This window comes from Entelurus aequoreus, linkage group LG12 (genome assembly GCF_033978785.1).
Source record: "Entelurus aequoreus isolate RoL-2023_Sb linkage group LG12, RoL_Eaeq_v1.1, whole genome shotgun sequence".
Taxonomy (NCBI): domain Eukaryota; kingdom Metazoa; phylum Chordata; class Actinopteri; order Syngnathiformes; family Syngnathidae; genus Entelurus; species Entelurus aequoreus.
In genome coordinates, this window is record NC_084742.1 from 18,020,347 (window position 1) to 18,042,575 (window position 22,229).

At 39.3% G+C, this 22,229-nt stretch overlaps 1 protein-coding gene across 22 annotated transcripts in view; it reads right to left on the bottom strand.

Annotated features, from left to right (window-relative positions):
* The window catches only part of wnk1b (WNK lysine deficient protein kinase 1b), a 124,189-nt gene that overhangs the window by 8,032 nt on the left and 93,928 nt on the right, over positions 1-22,229 (bottom strand). For 3 of the 22 annotated variants that reach the window (XM_062064942.1, XM_062064940.1, XM_062064961.1), the window contains 22 exons: positions 21,038-21,109; positions 20,586-20,741; positions 19,089-19,153; positions 18,679-18,832; positions 18,497-18,613; positions 18,326-18,436; positions 18,195-18,246; positions 17,454-17,594; positions 16,066-16,633; positions 15,692-15,999; positions 13,790-13,851; positions 13,585-13,641; positions 10,227-10,310; positions 10,118-10,154; positions 9,973-10,049; positions 9,643-9,897; positions 8,636-8,883; positions 8,479-8,554; positions 8,081-8,213; positions 4,342-4,515; positions 4,066-4,158; positions 1,002-1,046 (listed from right to left, as the gene is read on the bottom strand). In XM_062064942.1, the coding sequence (XP_061920926.1) occupies positions 1,002-1,046; positions 4,066-4,158; positions 4,342-4,515; positions 8,081-8,213; positions 8,479-8,554; positions 8,636-8,883; positions 9,643-9,897; positions 9,973-10,049; positions 10,118-10,154; positions 10,227-10,310; positions 13,585-13,641; positions 13,790-13,851; positions 15,692-15,999; positions 16,066-16,633; positions 17,454-17,594; positions 18,195-18,246; positions 18,326-18,436; positions 18,497-18,613; positions 18,679-18,832; positions 19,089-19,153; positions 20,586-20,741; positions 21,038-21,109 (3,085 nt within the window). Of the gene's footprint in view, positions 1-1,001; positions 4,159-4,280; positions 4,657-8,080; positions 8,214-8,478; positions 8,555-8,635; positions 8,884-9,642; positions 9,898-9,972; positions 10,050-10,117; positions 10,155-10,226; positions 10,311-13,584; positions 13,642-13,789; positions 13,852-15,691; positions 16,000-16,065; positions 16,634-17,453; positions 17,595-18,194; positions 18,247-18,325; positions 18,437-18,496; positions 18,614-18,678; positions 18,833-19,088; positions 19,154-20,585; positions 20,742-20,795; positions 20,871-21,037; positions 21,110-22,229 lie in introns of those variants that run through there. The other 19 variants (XM_062064946.1, XM_062064943.1, XM_062064945.1 and 16 more) reach the window with 19 other exon arrangements.

The following is a 22,229-nucleotide window of genomic DNA, read 5'->3' on the forward strand; positions in this document are numbered from 1 at the left end:
GGTAGTAGTCATAGCTGAAGTAGTTCTGGTATTAGTAGAAGTAGTAGTCATAGTAGAAGTAATCACAGTCGCAGAATTCATCGTTGTAGTAGTAGCCATAGCCGTAGTAATTCTGGTAACAGTAATAGTAGTAGTTGTAGTCGTAGTGACAGTTCATCGATGTAGTAATAATAGTCATAGATGTGATAGTTCTAGTAGTAGTCATAGCTGAAGTAGTTCTGGTAATAGTAGAAGTACTACTAAGTACTAAATGCACTTAATGAGGCAGCATGGGGGAGAATGATGACAATTTGTGTAGCTATTTTACTGTTTATTTATTTATTATACTCTTTTGTATGAATGTCTCTCACTGCGAGCCAAACTTACAAATAAAGAAATCTAATCTAAGTAGTAGTCATCGTTGTAGTAGTAGTCATCGTTGTAGTAATCACTGTCAAAGTAGTCATCGTTGTAGTAGAAGTAATAGCAGTTGTAGTTCTGGTAACAATAATAGTAGTAGTTGTAGTGGCAGTTATAATTGTAGTAGTAGTAGTAGTCATCATTGTAGTAGAAGTAATAGCAGTTGTAGTTCTGGTAACAGTAATAGTAGTAGTTGTAGTGGCAGTTATAATTGTAGTAGTAGTCATCATTGTAGTAGAAGTAATAGCAGTTGTAGTTCTGGTAACAGTAATAGAAGTAATTGTAGTCGTAGTGGCAGTTATAATCGTAGCAGTCGTAGTAGTCATCGTTGTAGTAATAATCATAGTCATAGTAGTAGTAGTCGTAGTGGAAGTTAAAATTGTAGATAGATAGATAGTACTTTATTGATTCTTTCAGGAAAATTAAAATTCCAGCAGCAGTGTACAGAATTGAGATCGAATTGTAGTCGTAGTATTAATCATAGTTGTAGTAGCTGTAGGAGTCATAATAATAGTAGTAGTAGTAATAATTAATGCAGTGCAGAGTACAAGAGGGTGAGAGTGAATTGAATGATGATGGAAGGACAAAAAAGAGATAATTACTACAAAGTTGGTTGCAGGGACAAACTTTTTTCACCATCTTCCCTGCTTGGACCAGAAGAAGTAGTAGAAGAAGAAAAAAGAAAAAAAAGGAATAAGAGGATTGAGATAGACAGTTAAAATCAGTAATACTATATACATCAAAATATATGTGCACTTAATATTTTCACAAATGCACATTAATAAATAGCAGAATGATTCTAATTGCAGCTCTTCATCAATATTTGAATTTATAACATATATATGAACAATAATCTGCAAAAAAAGAACCTTCTCTCTGGATTTCAGATTAATTTGTGACCAAAAAAGGCGGAGAAATTATGTTCAGGGTAAACTTGCAAGATTTCATGAAAAATAGAAATAACAATAACACGATGCACTTTAAAAACAATCTTTGTCCGCATTAAACATTTAAACAAGCTGTCTAGCACATGTCGAGACACTGGGAGGCGCTGTAACACTTTAATGCAGGGCAATTACAGTCTGAATGAAAAATGACATCACTTCTGATACCATACCGATATTGCAGCATGGACTATTGGCAGATACTGATATCGATCCGAGATTATATCAGCCGAAATATTACATACTTTTGACTTATTCAGTAGTGTATAATGTTCTAAAAGTATTGATCAAATGATACGTTGTTGTGATCACTGCTTGCTGGATAGAAGTACTGAAGTCGGGAATTTATTTTATAATATTTATTTAGTTGTTATATATTGTTTTCTTACAATTCTGAGTACCATTTGCAAGTATGCATTCATTTCATTTTGTTCTAAGTGTGCTGTTGTAATCAGGAAGTAGTCTTTGCCATTAAGATGAATGTGTGTCCAGGGTGTACCCCGCCTTCTGCCCGAATGCAGCTGAGATAGGCTACAGCACCCCCTGTGCCCCCGAAAGGGACAAGCGGTAGAAAAAGGATGGATGGATGGATGGGTGCCAGTCTTGTCTATTGTTGAGTCCCACACAGAGGGATGTAACGATACCAAAATTTCATATCTCGGTTATCGTGACCAAAATGCTCACGGTTATCATTACTATTGCAGTATTGTTGACTGTGCTCACACTAAAATATTTTTGAACTAAGTTACTTTTTTCCAAATACAGTGACACTGTGGGCAGCATGGCTCATGTGGTAGAGTGATTGCCTGCTGGTTCAATCCCCAGTGACCATATCGAAGTTTGAGTTTGAGTTTATTTCGAACATGCAAGAATACAACTTGATACATCACAATTTCCAGTTTCTCTTTTCAACATGTTCGAAAAGGAGTAGGAAGAAGCAGAGCTTATTTAATCCTACCCCTTTTCTTTTACATAACAGTTGCTAAAACTTTTGTTCACTTCCTGTTCTCAATTTATTCACAATATACTCCATAAGTAATCACAATAAAAATAAATAAATAAATAATAATTGGTGAAGTAAGTTACATTTCATATGATGAGATAAGTAAGATTATTTTGAGAGTGAAAGAATGGATGAATTAAATAAATTCAGAATGTTTATCATGGTTCTTCTTCTTTGTGCTTTGTAAACACTTTAAGTTTGAAGAGTTTCTTGAAGTGGATCATATTAGTACATTGTTTGATTGCTTTGCTTAATCCATTCCATAATTGAATTCCACCTACTGATATACTGAAGGTCTTAAGTGTTGTACGTATCCTTGAGCAAGATACTGAAGCCCCAGTTGCTCCTAATTTGAGTACTTTGAAGGGAGAAAAGCACTATACAAGTACAATTCATTTACCATCCATTAACACTGTTAGAAAAGAAACTTATTTGCATATTTTGTGCTTCTTATGCTTCACTGATACTGTTTTAGTCTTAGTGTTTTATCTGCTTTAATGGCTAATCTTTTAACGTTTTAAATATTGGTTTGTACCGTGTCACTTTAATATTTAATGAAAAGTGCGTAACTAATAAAATGTATTATTATTTATTGATTCTGGCGGGCGCTGTGTCGTTCTGTTCAGCGGTCATTGAACGCACCGTATAAACACCCCAGTCTCTTTTCCTCTGAGTAACGAACGCTCACTCTGTGCTCAGAGAGTATATGTATACACCCCAACTAAAAATAACCTACACTAAAGTAAAAACTAATATGTAAACAAAAATCTCTGGGTTTAAAAGGGAAATGTTATAGCCATGGTGTCCTGCAGGGGGCAACAGATGGAACAGCTAAAGCTGCTATTTTAAGTAATGCTCTATAGCAGGGGTATCAAACTCATTTTAGATCGGGGGCCACATGGAGAAAAATCTACTCCCAAGTGGGCTGGACTAAAATCACGGCACGATAACTTAAAAATAAAAGAAACCTTCAGATTGTTTTCTTTGTTTAAAAATGGAACAAGCACATTCCGAAAATGTACAAATCAAAATGATGTTTTTTTTGTTTTTGTTTTCCCACTTACATGTTGCGGTTAATAGTATTCTATCTTTATTTGTCGTTATTTATACTTTCTGAATAAATTATGTGATAATGTTCATCAGTCAACTCATTGGTGTTAATTTTCAATCCATCAAGATAAAAAAATAATATCAAAATCAAATTATAGGATATTATTTATGTAGTTTGCTCATTTTCCTCTGCTGGTGCACTAACATGTGGTTCATTTGTTTGACATCCATCCATCCATTTTCTACTGCTTGTCCCTTTTTGGGTCGCGGGGGGTGCTGGAGCCTATCTCAGCTGCATTCTGGTTGAAGGTGGGGTACACCCTGCGACGTAGCATAATCTAAAAAGATACAAATAATTGCTATTGCGACATCTAGTGGACACATTTAGAACAGCAGTTTCTTTCATTCAAAAATTTCAGCTAATTTTTATACTTAGCAAACTTATCCCGCAGGCCGGATAAAACCTGATTGTGGGCCTGATCCGGCCCTCGGGCCGTACGTTTGACACCCCTGCTCTATAGAAACAAACTGTATAGAAATGCAAATATTTCTGCAGGACACGGCTGGCATCCTGAGGAGACTAATGCTTGTAGAAGTATTAAAGATACAAAAAAAGAGGACAGAAGACATGGAGAGGTTGAAGAACAAAGAAATAAAGCGTTTACACACAAAGAGCCAAGCAGGGCGTACTCAGAAAGCGCGTCCTCCTGCTGCCAGGCTTGAAGGCCAGACGCTCCGACCCCCAGCTGAACTTTACACAGCCTGAGTAGGAGATGGGAAGAAAAGGGTGGAGAGTGCAACAAAAAGATGGAGGAAAAGACAGAAGAATGTAAGTTACCACACACACAGACAGGAAGGAGGTGAGGACGTGTGAGGACACTCGCATGCCAGGACACCATGATGTGGCTTTTGTTGTTGTTGTTGTTGTTGTTGCCGTGACGATACCTGGGGTGGGAGCACACAAGCTCGGCGCACAGAGAGCCGTCTCGCTGGTGTATGCAGAACTCAGCTTGTCGCTGGATTGGAGAGGCTGGAGCCGATGGGCGCCGCCGACATCGCTTGCTAACCCGTCTGGCGCTAGGTGAGCTAGCTGGGAGCTTTGGGACGATAAAGTGCTGCCTGGAAACAGCAAAATGCCAGCAAGAGGCAAGAAGGAGCAGGAGGGAGGTGACACACAAACACACAAGCACACACACGCACACAACATGTAAAGACAGGAAACACACGGGGAAAGCTGTCAGAAACGTTCAAGCGCTGAGCCTGCAGCAGCACCCAAACCCAAACACACACACACGTGTAACCAAGCAGACATGTAAACACACACGACGCACGTTAAATGTTTGTACAGTCCATTTAAAACATCTCTATGCACACACAACAGTAAACACGTTTAGCATATCAATACACGCAGTGAAACTTCTTGTACTGATAGAAGAAAGTTTATGTATTATACATTTATTTATTTATTATTTAATGAATAGCACAGTCACTGATATCATTTATTTTGAAATAATCAATGACTTATTAATTAATATCAGTGTCTAATATCCTTGATAAATTCCTTCATTATTAAGGGTCCTATTTTCCCGTTGGCACGTCTGCGTTTTTTTACGAGCTTCAAAGGTGAACTGCACTTTTTTTTTGAAATTTTGCCTATCGTTTACAATTATTATGAGAGACAAGCACACACACGTCTTTTTTCTTTTTTTACGATTTTAAAGATGTTAAAAAATGCTTGAAAGATGCGGCTAATGGGAGTCGCTGTCGTAGCCTTCAAAGCCCTCTAAAACAACTTAAACGCCTCCAGCAACGTTTTATATACATATTGCAAATCTATTCTTATTATAGTAACAGACTTGTTCATAACAATATGTACCGTACCGTATACCATTTTTTAATCATTCCGCGCATTGATTTCTGTTTCCATCGCAGCGCACGTCTGACTTCTGGCCACCTGTGTGTTCCTACTTCCTGAATCAAATATGAGTGTGTTTTTTTTTAATCACGGCAGACTTGGTAACAGACAACAAAGACGACTATTTTTGGACAAATGAGGATTCACAACCTTATAAATTTGAAGCTAAATATGCTGCTGCTAACAGAAGCGATCACAAAGGAAGAGTGAGACGTTGGAGCAGACGGAAGCCGAGAGACGAGGATGGAAGCCATTTTGACGCTATAAATTTGGAGCTTGGAGAGAAGCTATTTCGACATAAATGGATTGCTCCCCGGCCAGCTGGACCAAACAGACAACTGTCTATCGAGTGAGTCACTTTAATATTGATCATGATACACGCAGCACGTCATGCGTGTTATTACAACGACAGTACATATGCTGTCTGGCTATCTGTGTACAAACAAAACATGAAATGTGGGCTAATATTTTACAGACACTGTAATATGATTGCTCATGTTTTTCAGTCAGTACAGATTGGTGTTCGATAGCAGTGTTGGGCATTACAAACTTAAACGCGTTTCGTGTTGTTGTAGAAGCTAGTTTATCTTTTGCCGTAGTTAGCTTTAACGGCTAAAACTGAAGCACGCCGATGTGTTACTACGATACAAAAAGAGTTCCTCAATGTTCACTCTTACAATAACAATGTCACTACAGCTTGGTTATTATACAGGTTACGGAACGTAAATGAAGTATTGTTGACAGTTTTTTAAGTGATTTAGAGGTATAATTGATTGTTCCCATTAGCTGCATTGATAGCCACCTAGTACGAGCCAATTTTTACATGTTAAAAAGCCAAAAAAACTAAAATATTTTTCTCTTGTCTCTCATAATGATTATGAACGATAGGTAAAATTCCAAAAAAAGTGCATTTCCTCTTTAATTTACGCACGTTTCTCTTATCCGTATTCTCCCATCGAGCCTGCATCCACATCCAATTCACGTAAGTTAGAAAAAGTGTTTAAGTGGTGAATGAATGCAGGCTCATCACTACTTTGCACTGAAGCCTTTTTTTGGCTGTGTGAAAATTATGGAACATTAAGTTTTACCAACACTTGTGAATGTCATTCAAATCAATGAAAAATATAACAATGGATGTTTGCAGGTGTCTCCATTGAAACAATCAGAAAAGATTTCTGGAAGTTTATTTTCATCTCATTTTATTAACCTACTCAGTGGCCTAGTGGTTAGAGTGTCCGCCCTGAGATCGGTAGGTTGTGAGTTCAAACCCCAGCCGAGTCATACCAAAGACTATAAAAATGGGACCCATTACCTCCCTGCTTGGCACTCAGCATCAAGAGTTGGAATTGGGGGTTAAATCACCAAAAATGATTCCCGGGCACGGCACCGCTGCTGCCCACTGCTCCCCTCACCTCCCAGGGGGTGAACAAGGGGATGGGTCAAATGCAGAGGACAAATTTTACCACACCTAGTGTGTGTGTGACAATCATTGGTACTTTAACTTTAACTTAACTTGAACTTATTACGTGTGGTGTACACTGCATCCAAACGTCAAGTGCAATAAAATGTTTTACCATCCAGGGGCGCAGAACTTATTGCAGCCTCAAAGACTTGTAAGAACAAAAGTACTTGAATCGATAGAAGAATATAAGGAAGGCCAGATATGACAGGAAACGCCCACATTTAAGTGTTGCTGCATGCAGAGTGTGCATCTTGAATGAGGGCAGTGACAGACTTAAGTCGAGAGAATGCTGTAAAGACAGAATCTGCGCAGTTGTGCAGTTCTTTTCACTTAAGCACCTTGGCAAATAAGACCCTTAATGAATACCGCATAGTATAATATAATCTATTCTGAATTGAATAATGTATTCTTTAATTAAGAAAAAAATGATATAATTTTTCCTGAATTAATTTATTGTATTGTTAATTAATCAATATTACAGTGTCTGATTTAATTTCTACTAAATGAATCAATTTATTATTTAATGAATATTACAGTGTCTAATATAAGTTAACCTGAATTATTTGATTGTATTATTATTCAATGAACATTACACTGGCAGATATACTTTATCTTTAATTCATTCATTTTATTATTTAATGAATATCAGTGTTGGATGTAATTTATCCTGAATAATTTTTTTTGTATTATTATTTAATGAATATTACACCCTCTGATATCAACTATCCTGAATTAATTTATTGTATTATTAATATATAGTGTATATCACTGTATCTGATATCATTTATCCCAAATCAATTCATTGTATTATTATTTAATGAATATCACAATGTCTGATATATTTTATCCTGAATTCATTCATTGTATTATTATTTAATCACTGTCAAGATTTCAATTTTCCTGAATTAATTAATAGCACACTGTCTGATATCGTTTATCCCAAATTATTTCATTATCTTTTAGTGACTATAACAGTGACTGATATTATTTATTCTGTATGAATTAATTGTATTATTATTTAATAAATATCACAGTGTGTTATATAATTTATTCTGAAATACTTTATTATTATGTAAGGCATACTATAGTGTCTGGTATCATTTATTCTGAATTAATTTGTTATTATTTCGTGTTTAACAAAGGAAGTAAACAAATTATCCATAACTTCTGAGACATGTCGAATTGTGTAAGTTGTAAACATGTGATGTTCCTCAAAATGACTTTGTCAAGCATGTTTGAAATCAACTAAATTATTCCTCACTGCTAACAGATGAAAATAGTTGTGAGATGAATGTGAGGGAACCCACCTGACTGAGGTGGACTTTTGCTAGTGTGCGAGGAGCAGCTGCTTCTGGACGATTTGCTGGATTTGCTCTTGGTGGGTCGTCTCCTCCTGGCAGCCGAGGCAATGACAGGAGGGAGAAGGGCAGCTGGAGGAACCTACACCACAAAGATGGAGCTTTTGCTTGAGTCTAGATTCTGGATTATTCATCTTTCCATTTTTTACACCACTTGTCCTCTTTCAGGTCAACCCATGATTTGGAGTCTATCCTAGTGGAGTACACACTGCATTGGTCAGCCCTCAATCAGGACACATATAAACGCACATTCACACAATTTAAAGTCAGTTGTTAGTCTGGTATGTTTTTGGGCAGCAGGAGTGGCGTGAGAGAACCCACACAAGCACATGTCTGTAATGTTGTACCTTGCCCAGCCTGCTGAACAAACAGTCAATTTCTTCCTTCTGGCGCGAGTGAAGAGCTTGAATCTCCTGCAAGTGTCTGGTGGAATACAAAGGAGGAGTTAGCTTGAACAGGAAGTGGGAGAGGACATTAATGACGGAAGACAAAAGGAAGCCTCACTTCTCTCGGAGGCAGTTGACCTCCCAGTTCAAGTCCTCGTCCTCCAAATCCGAGTCGTTGTCGCTGCTCATGTAGGAGTTGTTGTTGTTGAAGGAGTTGCTCACAATGGGCAGAGTAGCTCTGTGGGCCATGTCTGGACTTCCAGGACAGGTGGGCCCGTTAGAAGCCTGGGCAGCGGGGCTCTGCTTGGACTCTGCGGTCCGACTGACGGAGAACCGACCAACTTTAGCCTCAGAGTTGGAGGTGACCTGCAGTGTTCATGTCCAAAATGAAGCCTTAAAAGACATTTTCTTTTATTTTGAAATAGCTAAGGCTCATTTTAATTAATATAAATAATTAATGTTTGTTATATTAGCCTGAAATGGCCAAGCTACACAAAAAGTGTCCCATTTGTTCCTATCGACCAAAAATATCACCGAAAAATAATCAAAAATCAAGTTTTGACAACACATTTGTTATAAAAAACTTATGCAATGACTTATGTAGACATTTCAATTTGAAATAGTGGCTTTACATTTTTTTAATGTATATTTTTCTTCTCCACCAAATAGCGCTTTTTTTTTTCAATTTAAAGCATACAGCAATATTTGAGCTTTAAAAAATAAAAATAAAACACCCTGGAAATTTGTAAGCTGGTTTTAATAAGTGGGAGTGTGGCCTTTTTCACTTCCGATACAAAACCTTTATTGGAGCTGTGTGTATAGGCCAATACCATTAGTGATCCAATACGATACAAGCAGGAATCATACATGCTTTTATTATTTTGTAGTGTGGAACGTTAGAAAAGGTTTGATCAACTGAAATTGGCCAAACAGAGGTCGGTATGAAAAACAGTAACCTATTTATTATTACCCGCCTTGAATGGACTTATGCTGTCTTTAAGCTGAAGTGGAGTGGTAAATGTTTTGTGTTTTTGGTGACATCTAGAGGCCACATTAATTCATGAAGTTGTCATGACGGAGTAAGTTGAATATTTAAAGCACCTCTTAAGGGTTAAATATTTCTACCTGGAAGCGTCCAATGGTGGTTGTAAGCTTGGGTGAGGCGCATGGGGAGGTGATGGGGGTGGAGTGTTGGTTTCCTTCCAGCGTTCTCTGAGAGAGTCCGTCCACAACGTCTCCTCCTGCTCTCAGAGGGGTGGAAGAACCTTTGTGCAACGTGTTCTCTGGGCTGGAGAGATTAGAGGAGGAGGAGGAGGAAGATGTGGAGGAAGAGAAGATTTCTGTGCGCTGGTTTGGAGGCCCCTCAGTGGCTAATGACACCTTTGGAAGGGAGGAAAGATGAGCAAATAAGATGCAAGACGAAAGATGGATTCTTTTTCGTCAAGGAGAACAAACCTGGAATCTGCCAAGTTGGATTCCACCTGAAGGAGCAGCAGGAGATGAGGTGAAGTCTTCCTCTGAAGAGAAAGGAACTAAACAGTACAATTCAGACAGCTACTAAACAACAGAAAACATTAGCCATCCCTTTAGACGAACATACCTGCTTGTGCCGCCAGAAGATTGGCACCGAGAGGAGCCTGATGTAAACATGGAGGAAACAAATTAGCAGTGTGTCAAAATGTACAAAACACGTGTGTCTGTGTGTGTACCTGTGAGTGTGTGCTAGCAGGAACTGTCTCAGGACTCAAAGCTCTTCTCAGCTGGGCGTCTAAGTCTTCTAAAGGCTGCTGGGACTGCAATGGGAGAAAGTAGATGACCACAACGTGTCCCGCTGGATGTATTTTATTTTTTTTTAGATATTAGCAGTGTTCTGAAAATTACTTTATGCTGCCCTTTTTTTTTATCTGTAGCTGTTACATATACTGTAATATTGTAATATTATGGTAAAAGGGATTTGTTATATAAAAATATATTATTATATAAGAATATAATATATCAGTATATATTACATACTGTATATATAATATGTAAATATTACATATATGTATATTTGATACTGCTACTATGGTACATTTTTAAGTCTACTTTTTACCTTTTATTTGTTGCCCTCTTTTTGTGCCCTTGTGTGCATTATCATTTCCATCCTTACCCTTTCCATCCTTTGTAACTGAGCTACTGTGTGGAACAATTTCCTTTGTGGATCAAAAAAGTTTGTCTAATCTAATTATAGTTACTTGTTACTTTACCAAAAAACAGTAATTGAATGACTAACGGAAACACTCTTAAATAAATGTAATTAATTACTAGGGAAAGTAATTTATTAGAGATGTCCGATAATATGCTTTAAAATGTAATATCGGAAATTATCGGTATTGGTTTCAAAAAGTAAAATTAATGACTTTTTAAAACGCCGCTGTACGGAGCGGTACATATCCGGTAAAACACGGACTCTCCCAGTCAGCAGCCCCTCCCCTCTCTCCTACACAACACAGGAGTTGACGACTGCAGCATGAGAGGTTTACTGGCGACGCTTGATGACCTCATCAAACCGCCGCAAGCGGAGCATAACAACAACAAGAGTGTGTTGTTGCCGGTGCTGTAGCCTGGCTAACAAGCGAGCTCGCTCGGTGACTGACTAACGACACCATGTCTATGGTTTGGGATTATTTAAAAGTGTGTCTGACGGATAAAAAACTGGCAATTTGCAATGACTACAAAAAGTTGGTTATGCGAGGAGGAACCAATACGTCTTCCTTTAATACAAGCAATTTGATCTCCCACCTCTTCAAGAATCATAAGGAGATACACGATGAATACAAGCAGAAGATGGATGAAAAGCAAACATGGAAAAAAAGTAGTACCACACAGTTGTCGCTTAAAGACTTCGCTGAGAAAAAACTAAAATACAACAAAAACCACCCCAAGGCGAAAGCCCACGTTGTGGTCAGGGACAACACACGCAGTATGGCAAAAGCTAGTGTGCCCTGCATGGCGCACATTTTGCAGCTTGCAGTGAACGGAGGTGCCCTGTCTCAACGCAGCATTTCAGAAGCTCTGGCTGACTGGTAGGCCACTTCAAGCACTCACCACTCGCTTGCAGCACATTTTTGTTACTCATACAGATACATAAGAGCAGGGCAGATTGAGCCCAGTTTATAATTTCCTGTTATACAGTATACCAGGCAGTCTTGCACTAAAGGAGGACTATGTTATTGTTTACTTCATTACTCTAGTATACTCTGGACTGAAGCTGTGTGCCTTCATTGTTTTTGTAGCTGTTATTTTGAGGCATGTTTAAAACATTAAAAAAAATAATGCACTTTGTGAAAGTCAAAGTATAGTTTTCCCATATTTGTAGTGGGTATCAGGATTATCTCAGGGAGAGCATGTCCCAAATTCCAAGCTGCTGTTTTGAGGCATGTTAAAACAAAATAATGCACTTTGTGACTTCAATAATAAATATGGCAGTGCCATGTTAGCACTTTTTTTCCATAACTTGAGTTGAAGTTGTTCTCTTATTTTGGAAAACCTTGTTACATTGTTTAATGCATCCAGCGAGGCATCACAACAAAATTAGGCACAATAACGTGTTAATTCCACGACTGTATATATCGGTATCGGTTGATATCGGAATCGGTAATTAAGAGTTGGACAATATCGGAATATCGGATATCGGCAAAAAAGCCATTATCGGACATCTCTATAATTTATACATTGCTTAAAAAGAAGAAAAAATTCAAATATCTGGCATATGCATTTGAGAGATATATATGAGCAGTGGGTCCCATTCAGCAATAAGTTCCTAACTTTTCCTCGTATCTTTCTTCCTAAGTGATTTCCTAGGAGCAGTCCATTCAAATTCATGACGTGTTCTTAAACGCCCAAATTGTTCCCACCTGCTGTTCTTAAGTTGCTGAATGCCAAATGGTTAGCACTTGCGTGTATATCATAATTTGCATATAAACACGCCCTTATATCCCCAAAATGCATATGTAAACAACTTTAATTCCGTAATTTGCATAGGTAAACGCCCTTAATTCCCCATATAAGGGCACAATTCAGGCGGAAAAGCCAAACATCAAACACACGGAGAAAACACAAACAGATTACAGAAGAGAAATTCGTATTATCCCGCAGGGGAAATACATGTCAAAACGTAAGTTTAAGAAAGGGGGGACTGCTCTCGGTAGCCTAAAGCGTTCAAATAAATATTCGTCACTTCGGGCAAATAGGTCTACTTGGTCGTGAAATATGCACTCCCACCCCAGGGCACGATCTGCGGCATCTTGCAGTAGCAGCAAAAGCATTGCCATTGTGTGATTCATGATTGTGTGTGTGTGTGTGTGTATTTTGAAATGTCTATATATTGCTCATTTTGCTATATGTCTGTCTGTCTGTCTTATCCATCTATCTATCTCTATATCTCTCTATATACATCTCTATCTATCTATCTATGATATTAATTTAACATTATACAATAGAAGTAAGGGAACTTGTCACACTTAAGAACAAATAGGCCACCCTTAGAGTGCTCTGGAGCGCTTGTAGATTTTGTTCTTACCTACGAACAAATCCCAGCTAAGAAAACATTGGTGAAAACAAAAATCTCCTTAATAACTTCGTAAGTGGGCCTAAGAACAAAATTTGTTCCAAAGAACGGTTGCTGAATGGGGCCCAGTGTGCAGAGTCTGTGCTTTTTTAAAAGGCGGAGCCTGTTGCCTTGTGACGTCATCAAGGTTTAGCTTTAGCAGTTAGCAGCGGCAGCTCTTTTGAACCTTTTCACCGGATTGTGTTACCTCTGGTTAATAAAGAGATTGAACGTGCACCTGAAATGGTGACGTTTTAGGAACAGATGCAACAAAATAGTCTGGGGAATAAAAAAGTGCATTCATTGTGCAGCAAATTCCTGCTAGTGCTTTTCCCCCCTTTCTTTTTTGACGTCATTTCCTCTTTGAGCATTTTGAATGTCATTTGATGCACCGACACAACAAAGCAATCACGGTTAGTAAAAGCATAAGACGCAGACATGTTTGTTATGATTGTGGGCGTAGAGCCAGAAAACACCACCTGTGTGACACACGGCCCAGGCAGGAACTGCAGCAGTTCTGAAGAAGTAGAGGTAGCCTAATCCAGAAGAAGAAGAAAGTGGGAAATCATGTTTTTTTGTGAGTGAACATTCAAAAAAAGCTGCATGCAAGATGAGGAAGGTGAGTAAAAATGTATACAATTAAGTGAAATGTTAATTCGCATAATGTGTGCGAGGCTCACTCACCGCTACTCTGGACAACGGCGCTTTGGATGGAGTTGTCTGACTGGAGTTGGTGGCTGTGTTTACTGAAGAAAAGGTCAAGATGGCATCATTGATCCACTCACTGACATGAATACTTTAAAGCAAGTCTTAATTATTATGAAACACAAGGAGTGATACGGAGTCCCCTCGATAAGTAAACGTCACGTGTCAACTGTTGCATCATTTGACAGTCAAACGCCAAACCCTGTTTATCAGTAAGCTTCTTTCGCATCACAAGTGAAAAGAAGTCAGATGAGTGTCGTGTTTCACATCGATTTTTGTCTTCTCCGTCGATCTAAATGAAGCTAAGGAAAAATGTAAAAGTTCCAAAGTGTGAAATCAGTTTGATCTAATAGCACCAAATACAGGGCTGTGAGCACCCTTTGAGCAAAAAAAGAGGAATATTTTTGCTTTTTGACACTTACATGTCTCATGTAATGCATCACATACTATTTAGTTTTTTAATAGATCGTTTACTAACAGTATTATCATTGAAAACATAATGTAATATTCTATAACATACATGCAAATAACTCCCATTTGGCGACGCTATCCTGTAGCCACGCCCCCTCGGGTAAAATACTTCCGGTGTTGTGACCTCTTTTTACAATCCGTCATGTCAAAACAATACCTGGACTCTCACACTATGATCTAGATCCACTCAACGTCTATTGCACCTGTCATCCAAGGGGGTTGGGAGTGGGGGGGGGGGTCCCCTCCAAGGTTTCTCATTGTAATCCCATTGGGTTGAGGATGTCGTTGAGGCTTGTGCAGCCTTTTGAGACTCTCGTGATTTAGGGCTATATAAATAATCTTTGATTGATTGATTGATATATATATACATATCAATCAATTAATTAATCAATCAATCTTTATTTATACAGCCCTAAATCACAAGTGTCTCAAAGGGCTGCACAAGCCACAATGACATCCTCGGTACAAAGCCCACATATTATGTTACTATATCCATGCATTTTCTAATGCTTGTCCCTTTCGGGATCACGGGGTGTATTAATAAAATGTATATATAATTAATACAATTGGGTATCAAGAGTATGTGAAAGTTCAACTCCTGCACTGTTTACTTCCGTGACGACCTCTTTAAAGTTTTGTAATCACTCAGAAATATCAAGCAGCTAAAATGTGCCAAATATGGATAAGTGCGGAGAGAGTGTTTTGCATTTCCCCACAATATATTGTAGTGGTTTCAAATGGGTGTAATTTTGTACTATAAATGGTACTTCAACGTTTTTTTCATATTGTCCACAAAGTTGAGTGAGAAGGTTGAGTAATGTGTGAAACATTTTTTTTTGGATTGGGTCACTTAAGTATATGCTGTGCTGTACTGACTTCAGAGTACAGTTTCTGTTCACTGATTTGCAGTTTTAATGTTGTCCACAGCCTGGTGGCAAATCAGCTTTAAATAAACTGTAAAGTATTCTCAATTCAAATAGTGTGCAAAGAGCACTGAATCGTTATAAATCCCTTGACTGGTCGCGGGCCAATTTGCAGACACCGGTAGGACACAGTTTGGACACCCCTGCTCTAGAGCTACTACTGGTTCGGAATTAACAGTGTTTGGATTGTAATTAATCATCCAAATATGATTAGCAGCAAAGTATACAGCCGCCAACAATGTGGCTCGGAGAGCGAAAGGAGGTGACAACAAGTAAACTAGCTATATGGTTCGCTAACTAGCGAGCATGTTTTGGTGCCGCCGGTCATCTCCCTGTCTTGCACCTCAGTGCGGCTTTTAGGCAAGAGGAACAGCGAGTACCTGCAGCTACTCCAGGCTCTCCCAGATGATAAGTCAGAATTGATTTTGTGTTTTAATGATAGATTTGGCAAATATAAGGTTAGGGACCACCGAGCTAGTAGTCATACCTGCTGGTGCAGGAGTTGACATAGGTGTGCCACAGCCCTGCTGTGGGGGGGCAGGAGACCCCAGTGCCAAACTGATAGGGGGCTGAGAAGGATTGGCTGCCTGGCTGGGGGCGACAGATGTGGAGGTAGAGCAGGTGCCCACCGGGGACGATGTCCCCTCGGCGGAGGATGCAGAGGCAGCATCAGGCAGCAGGTCTCCCTGGGTGGAGCCCACCCCTCCGCCCAGGTCCATGAAGAGAGAGCGCAGCTTCTTCTCCAGGGCTTGGATGTCGTCCGGCTTGCTTTGGCACTCCGTTGACGGATCACACCTTGGAAGAACACAACTTAGTCGGAATAACTCCCGTCTTTTCTTGAATAAATCCATCAAAGCTCACCTGGCGTCACATTCGCCACAGTGAGTGTGCGTCTGCCCAGAAAGGGCGGTTGTTTGCGGCTGCGAGTGCGTCGAGGTGGGCTGCACTGAGGAGGAGGATGAGGAGGGGGATGACGTGGGGATAACAGAGAAAGAGGTGGAGGAGGCAGAGGCATGATCAGGCAGAACTTCTGAGGGGACTGAGTACACAAGGGAGGCAGGAGGAGATGTGAGCATCGTCAAGGCCATGTTGCTGAGAGCTAAGGTGGAAAGGACTGAAGTGGGTATCGCCTCTTGGCTTTGAGACATTCCTTGGATGGGCAATGACTGATTGACCACAGTCAGAGTGGAGGAGGAAGCAGGAGGAGAAGCATCCTCCTGTGCTGAAGAAGCAGCTTCCACAGCAGGAGACGGTGAGGAGGCAGAGGATGCTGCAGGATGAGCGGATAGGAAGGAGGCGAGGATGGAGGCGGGGGCAGTGCTCGGTCCAGCATCCAACACGCTCTTGTTCTGTCGTAGCTCTGAAAAGGCTTGTTGGAGGCTGACGGCGCCCGCAGATTTGGACAAGCTCAAATCTGATGCCTGAGCAACTGTGAAAAAAGAGGAAGTGGATGTTTGGTGGTTCTATGTTACAAATGTATGGGTTTTGATCTGAATTGATTATTTTGGAGTTGTTCTATTGATCATTTATGAAAGCTGAGGGTTATGTGCAGCGAGCCCTCGTTTTTTTAACGCCCCACATTTTGTTTTCAGATACTGTTTTTGTACCATTGTTACCGTAAGTACAAACATTGGACATACAACTAGTTTTTATCACTCGAGTGTCCAAAAAAATCCATGTATTGGCGAATCAGCCTTTGTAATTTTTTTATCGAACACAACTGCAAAATAATCCACCATGGTGCCAAAGACATTTGCGAATGCCAGCACTTTGCTGAAGCAGGTGAGAAACAGTATTGAATTTAAGAAGAACTTGTAGCAAAGTATGAAGGTCATCACCAACAACAACCTTCAACAAAGTGATGTCAAATGTTCATTTATTCATTATTTATATGCATTTCACATTGTTTCTGTATGTAAGACTATAATTATTCTCTATAAAATGTATTTATGTTCATATTTATTGGGCGTCTGGAACATATTAAATGGATTTATATTATTTCCTGTAGGAAAAAAAAGTTTTGGTACAATTCGGCCTTTGATGGACCTTCACCAACAAATTACAGATACCGAGCACTAGAATTGACAAAGTGGGATCACAATTCAGTCGTTACTTTATAAAGTAAATTTGTACAGCCAATATGAGCATCTACATCAACAATATGATTTGCTAGAGTAGCTGGACAGGACAACCCCCCCCAAAAAACGATTCAGTCGTTACTGTATAAGGAGGTCAAGTTAAATGCTCACCTGTCTCGACTGAAGGTGTAAGAGATGGTGAGGTAGAGGCGGGAAAGCTTGGTTCTTTTAGCCGGGCTTCAGGTACAGGGCTGACGATAAATCTGCGACCTGCTGAGTGCACCACCTGTGCTGAGGCACTCGGGGGCGTGTCTGGAAAGCAGGCAGAAATAAAAGTTACAGAGGTGGCTCATGCAACTTTTACACTTCTGATACCATACCTATACTGGAGCCTTGAGTATTGGCCAATAACAAGATTGATTCACTACGATATCAGCAGAACTCCTAGAGACTTTAAATATTTTGTAGTGTGGAATGAGTTAAAATGTGTCAAACAAAAATTGTGGGTATGAAAAACACTAAACTATTTCTTATTAACCATCTGGAATGGACTTATACTGTCTTTAAAGGGGCTGATTGTAACTTGCACAAATATAACAAGAACACCACTAGTCAGTGGTTTGACAGTGTAGTTTTAACCAATAAAAGTCTTTATATGTCATAATTAGAAGTTCAACCAGTAGCCTATAGTCTACCATGTTTACCTTGTGTAAATGACTTGACTAAAATAGAAGAAAAGATCAACCTTGTGTGCTTATTGGAGGACATTTAAATGTTAATTGGCTGTCTAGCTTTGCACAAGTAAGCACACGGCAGGATACTGTTTTGTGTGCTGACATCAGACCGATACTCGATATCAATATTGGGTGGGGTCAGACCTAAAGGCAAGTGTTATATGATAACGATGATCACCTGGCATGGGGACTGATATAGCAGGATTTTGCTGTGTCATGTCACCGGTCATCTGTAAAGCCAGTACAACAAAATGATGAGTTGTGAATGTGCAAAAATGCACTTGATGCACCTGTGGGAAAGATGTCCACCTGGCCGCTGGTGTCTCTCTCCAGGCCTTTTTCATCTGCGTTCTCTATCACCTCTCGGACCTGCTCGATGAATGACTCCCTCTCGCTCTCCAGGATGAACTCGCTCTGGACCTGACAGCAGACGTATTCCGTGTTAGATGAAGCACTGAAGCACAGATGATCATCATCTACCATAATCTGAGCGATCTCATCTGGGTTGTCTCCATCCAGGTCAAACCTAAAGGTGACCATCTTCCTGTTGTGGGTCTCCAGCTGGCACTCTGCCACCCTGTCGCCGCGCTTGGATATCTATCCAATTACAGAAAGGCAATGAGACAAATGCACGAGAAGTCAAGGTGTCTTCTGGTGAGTACATTGAGGACGTTGAGTTTGGCCTTGGCAAGTTTCTCGTGGCGCGATCGGCTTCGCACGGAGCGCCTCTGGTGTCGCTTGATAGAGCGCCCCTCATGGCGCCCCCCACCTCCTCCCTCATTGCCGTCGCTCAGGCCCGAGGTCTCAGAGTAGCCACTGACAGAAAGCAGACAAGACATTCAGACTTTTTTCAGAACCTCCAGTGTCCTTGGCAGTGGACGTTTATGTTCTGTATAACAATGCTTTTTTTTTCTTTCTGAAATATGTAACTCTGACAAGATAAAGAGAAACAAATGTCCACTACAGATGAAATAGAAATCATTCATTGTGGATTGTTTTGGAGACTTTTTTATCGATTTTAGTTATGAGATGTGGCGTTAATCATCTAAACCAGCCATATGCAACGGGTTACCTCTCTGTGGATGCATGGGGTGGTTGGAGCTGGAAGTGGGACAACTCCGAGGGCTGAGAGACAGACTGTAAGGTGTACAGAGGCACAGTTAAAAATACATAATAATAATAAATCAAAATAAGATAACAATAAATACAGTGGTACCACAATTTACGAGTATTTTGAGATTCATGATGCCTCTTGGAGTTTTGCCATGCTTTAAGTTGCAAGCATAAATTAGAGTTACAAGTAGGGTTGTACGGTATACCGGTACTGATAAAGTACCGCGGTACTAATGAATAAAAAACGGTACTATACTGCTTCTGAAAAATCCTTTTTCCAGACAGGACGGTGTGCCATTGCTGTTAATGAGAGCAGACGCGCATATTAGGAAACGCACGGACGACTTACAAGCAGAAACAGGGTGGAGATAGAAAAGGGAGAATGGAAGCATTTTGGCTTAAAAACTAATGATAAAGTTGAAGTTATAAACACTGTAGTGCCGCTCTTCAAGAGGTGCTTAGCTCTTGTTCTTGTTTGCCATTATTTAGCTAGCGGCTATCGTTTATCCGCAGTCGGCAGTGTTTTATCTACTTCTAAATCACTGATCATCGCCGCCATGGTGACAAATAAACTGTTTCTCACAAGTATTATCCCTACAAGACCAAGCTTTAAACATGCTTTACTCCACACTGTAGAAAGATACAATAGCTAACCGCTAACAGCATGCTAGCGCTCCTCAATGTAAACAAATGCCATGGTTGGATCTACACAGACCACGGCTTTAACGATACGAAGTACAAGAGCCGTACATAGTCGATACCACAATGATTACGTCAATATTTTTTGTTATCACAAAATCCTTTGTCTTTTTTATTGTTTATAAACTCATGAATTATGTCCCTGGACACATGAGGACTTTAAATATGACCAAAGTATAATCCTATAACTACTTGATAGCAAAATTAGTAGTATCACCAAAAACTAATGTAAAGTATCAAACAACAGAAGAATAAGTGATTATTACATTTGAACATAAGTGTAGATAGAACATGTTAAAACAGAAAGAGAGCAGATATTAACAGTAAATGAACAAGTAGATTAATAATCTGTCCTAATCTTGACAAAATAACAGAATGAGAAATGGCACAACATGTTACTGCATCTGTCAGCAACCCAATTTAGAAGCCTATAGTTGCTTATTACTAAAAGACAAGTTGTCTAGTATGTTCACTATCATATTTAATGACAAAATTATAATTTTTTGTAGTAAGCAACATATGTCTAATGTATTATAATATTTTCTGTTAAAATAAGGCCAATAAGGACATTTTGTGGTGGTCCCCCTCTATTTTGAAAAGTATCGAAATACATTTTTGGACCGATAACAAAACATTGGGTCAATCATTGTTACAAGTTGGGGTTTTTTCACCCTGCCCTCCAATATTATTAAATAATGCTTGTATCACCACCAACAACGAAAAAGGATTTCAGTGCTTCTTCTTGCACTTCCAGTACCTGCGGAGTAGCTTCAGCCGCGACTACACTGATGATTGGCACCGTGGTGGCCAAGGGTTGGGGGGCGGATGCAGGGGCAGGGGAATGAGGAAGAGCAGGGGCCACGGCCACTGGAGGAGAAGTGAGGCAGGTGGAGGTGGGCAAGGTCACACTATGCTGAGGTGACGAAGAGCAGGAAGAAGAGGAAGACAGAAAAGTCAGGAAGGATACCTGAACCAGTGCTCTGTGAGCTTGGTGAAGAAGGAAGACGTGTTGCATGCTGGGAGACGGGCTAAGGTCGCATGACTGAGCAACGGCAATGAAGCAAAAAATAAGTAGAACAAATAAATTAAGCAAAGCAAGCATACATGGACAAACCCAGGAAACATGCCAGCAAATGCAGTTAGGAATAGAAAAAGAAAAGCAAACATTTATTTGAGTTTATTCAAGTTTATATGACTGCTGTGACGTACTTGTGCAGCCTGCAACAAGGTGTGTGTGGGGCTCTGTGTCCATGTACTGACACACTGAATTGACCCAGTCACCTGCAGAGAAATACAATAATATCCTGTCAATACCATTTGATGTACTTTATTTTCTGTATTTTTTGAAATTATTATGCAAAATTCTTTATTTGTGCACAACTTTTAATCCTATATTTACTTTCCATTACTAAATAAGCTTTCACTTTTAATTATTTACTGTTATTTTTCTATTATAAAGTGGGTCATTCACTCTATTAAGTAAGCAATATATTGTAAGTATGTTTGGCTTAAAGTAAGCATTTGTCAAGCATACAAATGTTTACCGGTAAATGACGTAAAAATATCAATACTATATTAGTGTTGGCCATTGGATGAACACAAACCAATCAGCGCAGACAGCATTACTAAATTGGATTAAAGAAGTGAAAAGGTGACTAAAGGATGTTATTTCATGTCGAGAAGACTCTCCTAATGTTGAAATATGTTTTTGGAAGGTTTTCATAGCTATGAAAATACAGTCTAACCTGTGTTAGAAGCCACAAAAAACTGTCTCCTACAGAAAAGAATAGTGTTATAAAATAGTAGTACGAGTAGTGGCATTATAGTAGTTACTTATTCTACATTCCAGAATATTTTTTTTTTTAACTTTGCATAGCAGCCACTAATATTAACACTTGCTGCAATGATGCAGTATATCACAGTTGCTGTTATTTAATTTTTTTGCTCTTTTTAAGGATACACTTGCTGCAATATAAATTGTTTTCTGGTCATGAATTGCTTTCTTCCAAAATATTTTAAGTTCAATAATTTAATTAATAATGTCAACTAACATGGACGCTGGTTTGCGGTTTATGTAAACCTATTACAGACGTTGGCATACAAGGCTTGTGATGTAGTACGTATTACACTTATGACCACATACACGTCATATCATCACATTATCTTAACAATATCATAACATCCTGCTTAACAAGCACTCCCCCTCATTTATTCTCAAACTTTAATAAAATATCAAGCAGCAGCTCTCTGCTCTCAACGAATTATCATCATTACTAACGTCCAGTGGCGATTGCTCTAAAACTGCAAGGGAAGTTTAGCTTCCCATAAAATATAAAAAAAAGGTCGATGTAATTTTTGTTGACATTTAATTCACTAAATATGCACTACAATGCGTTTTTCT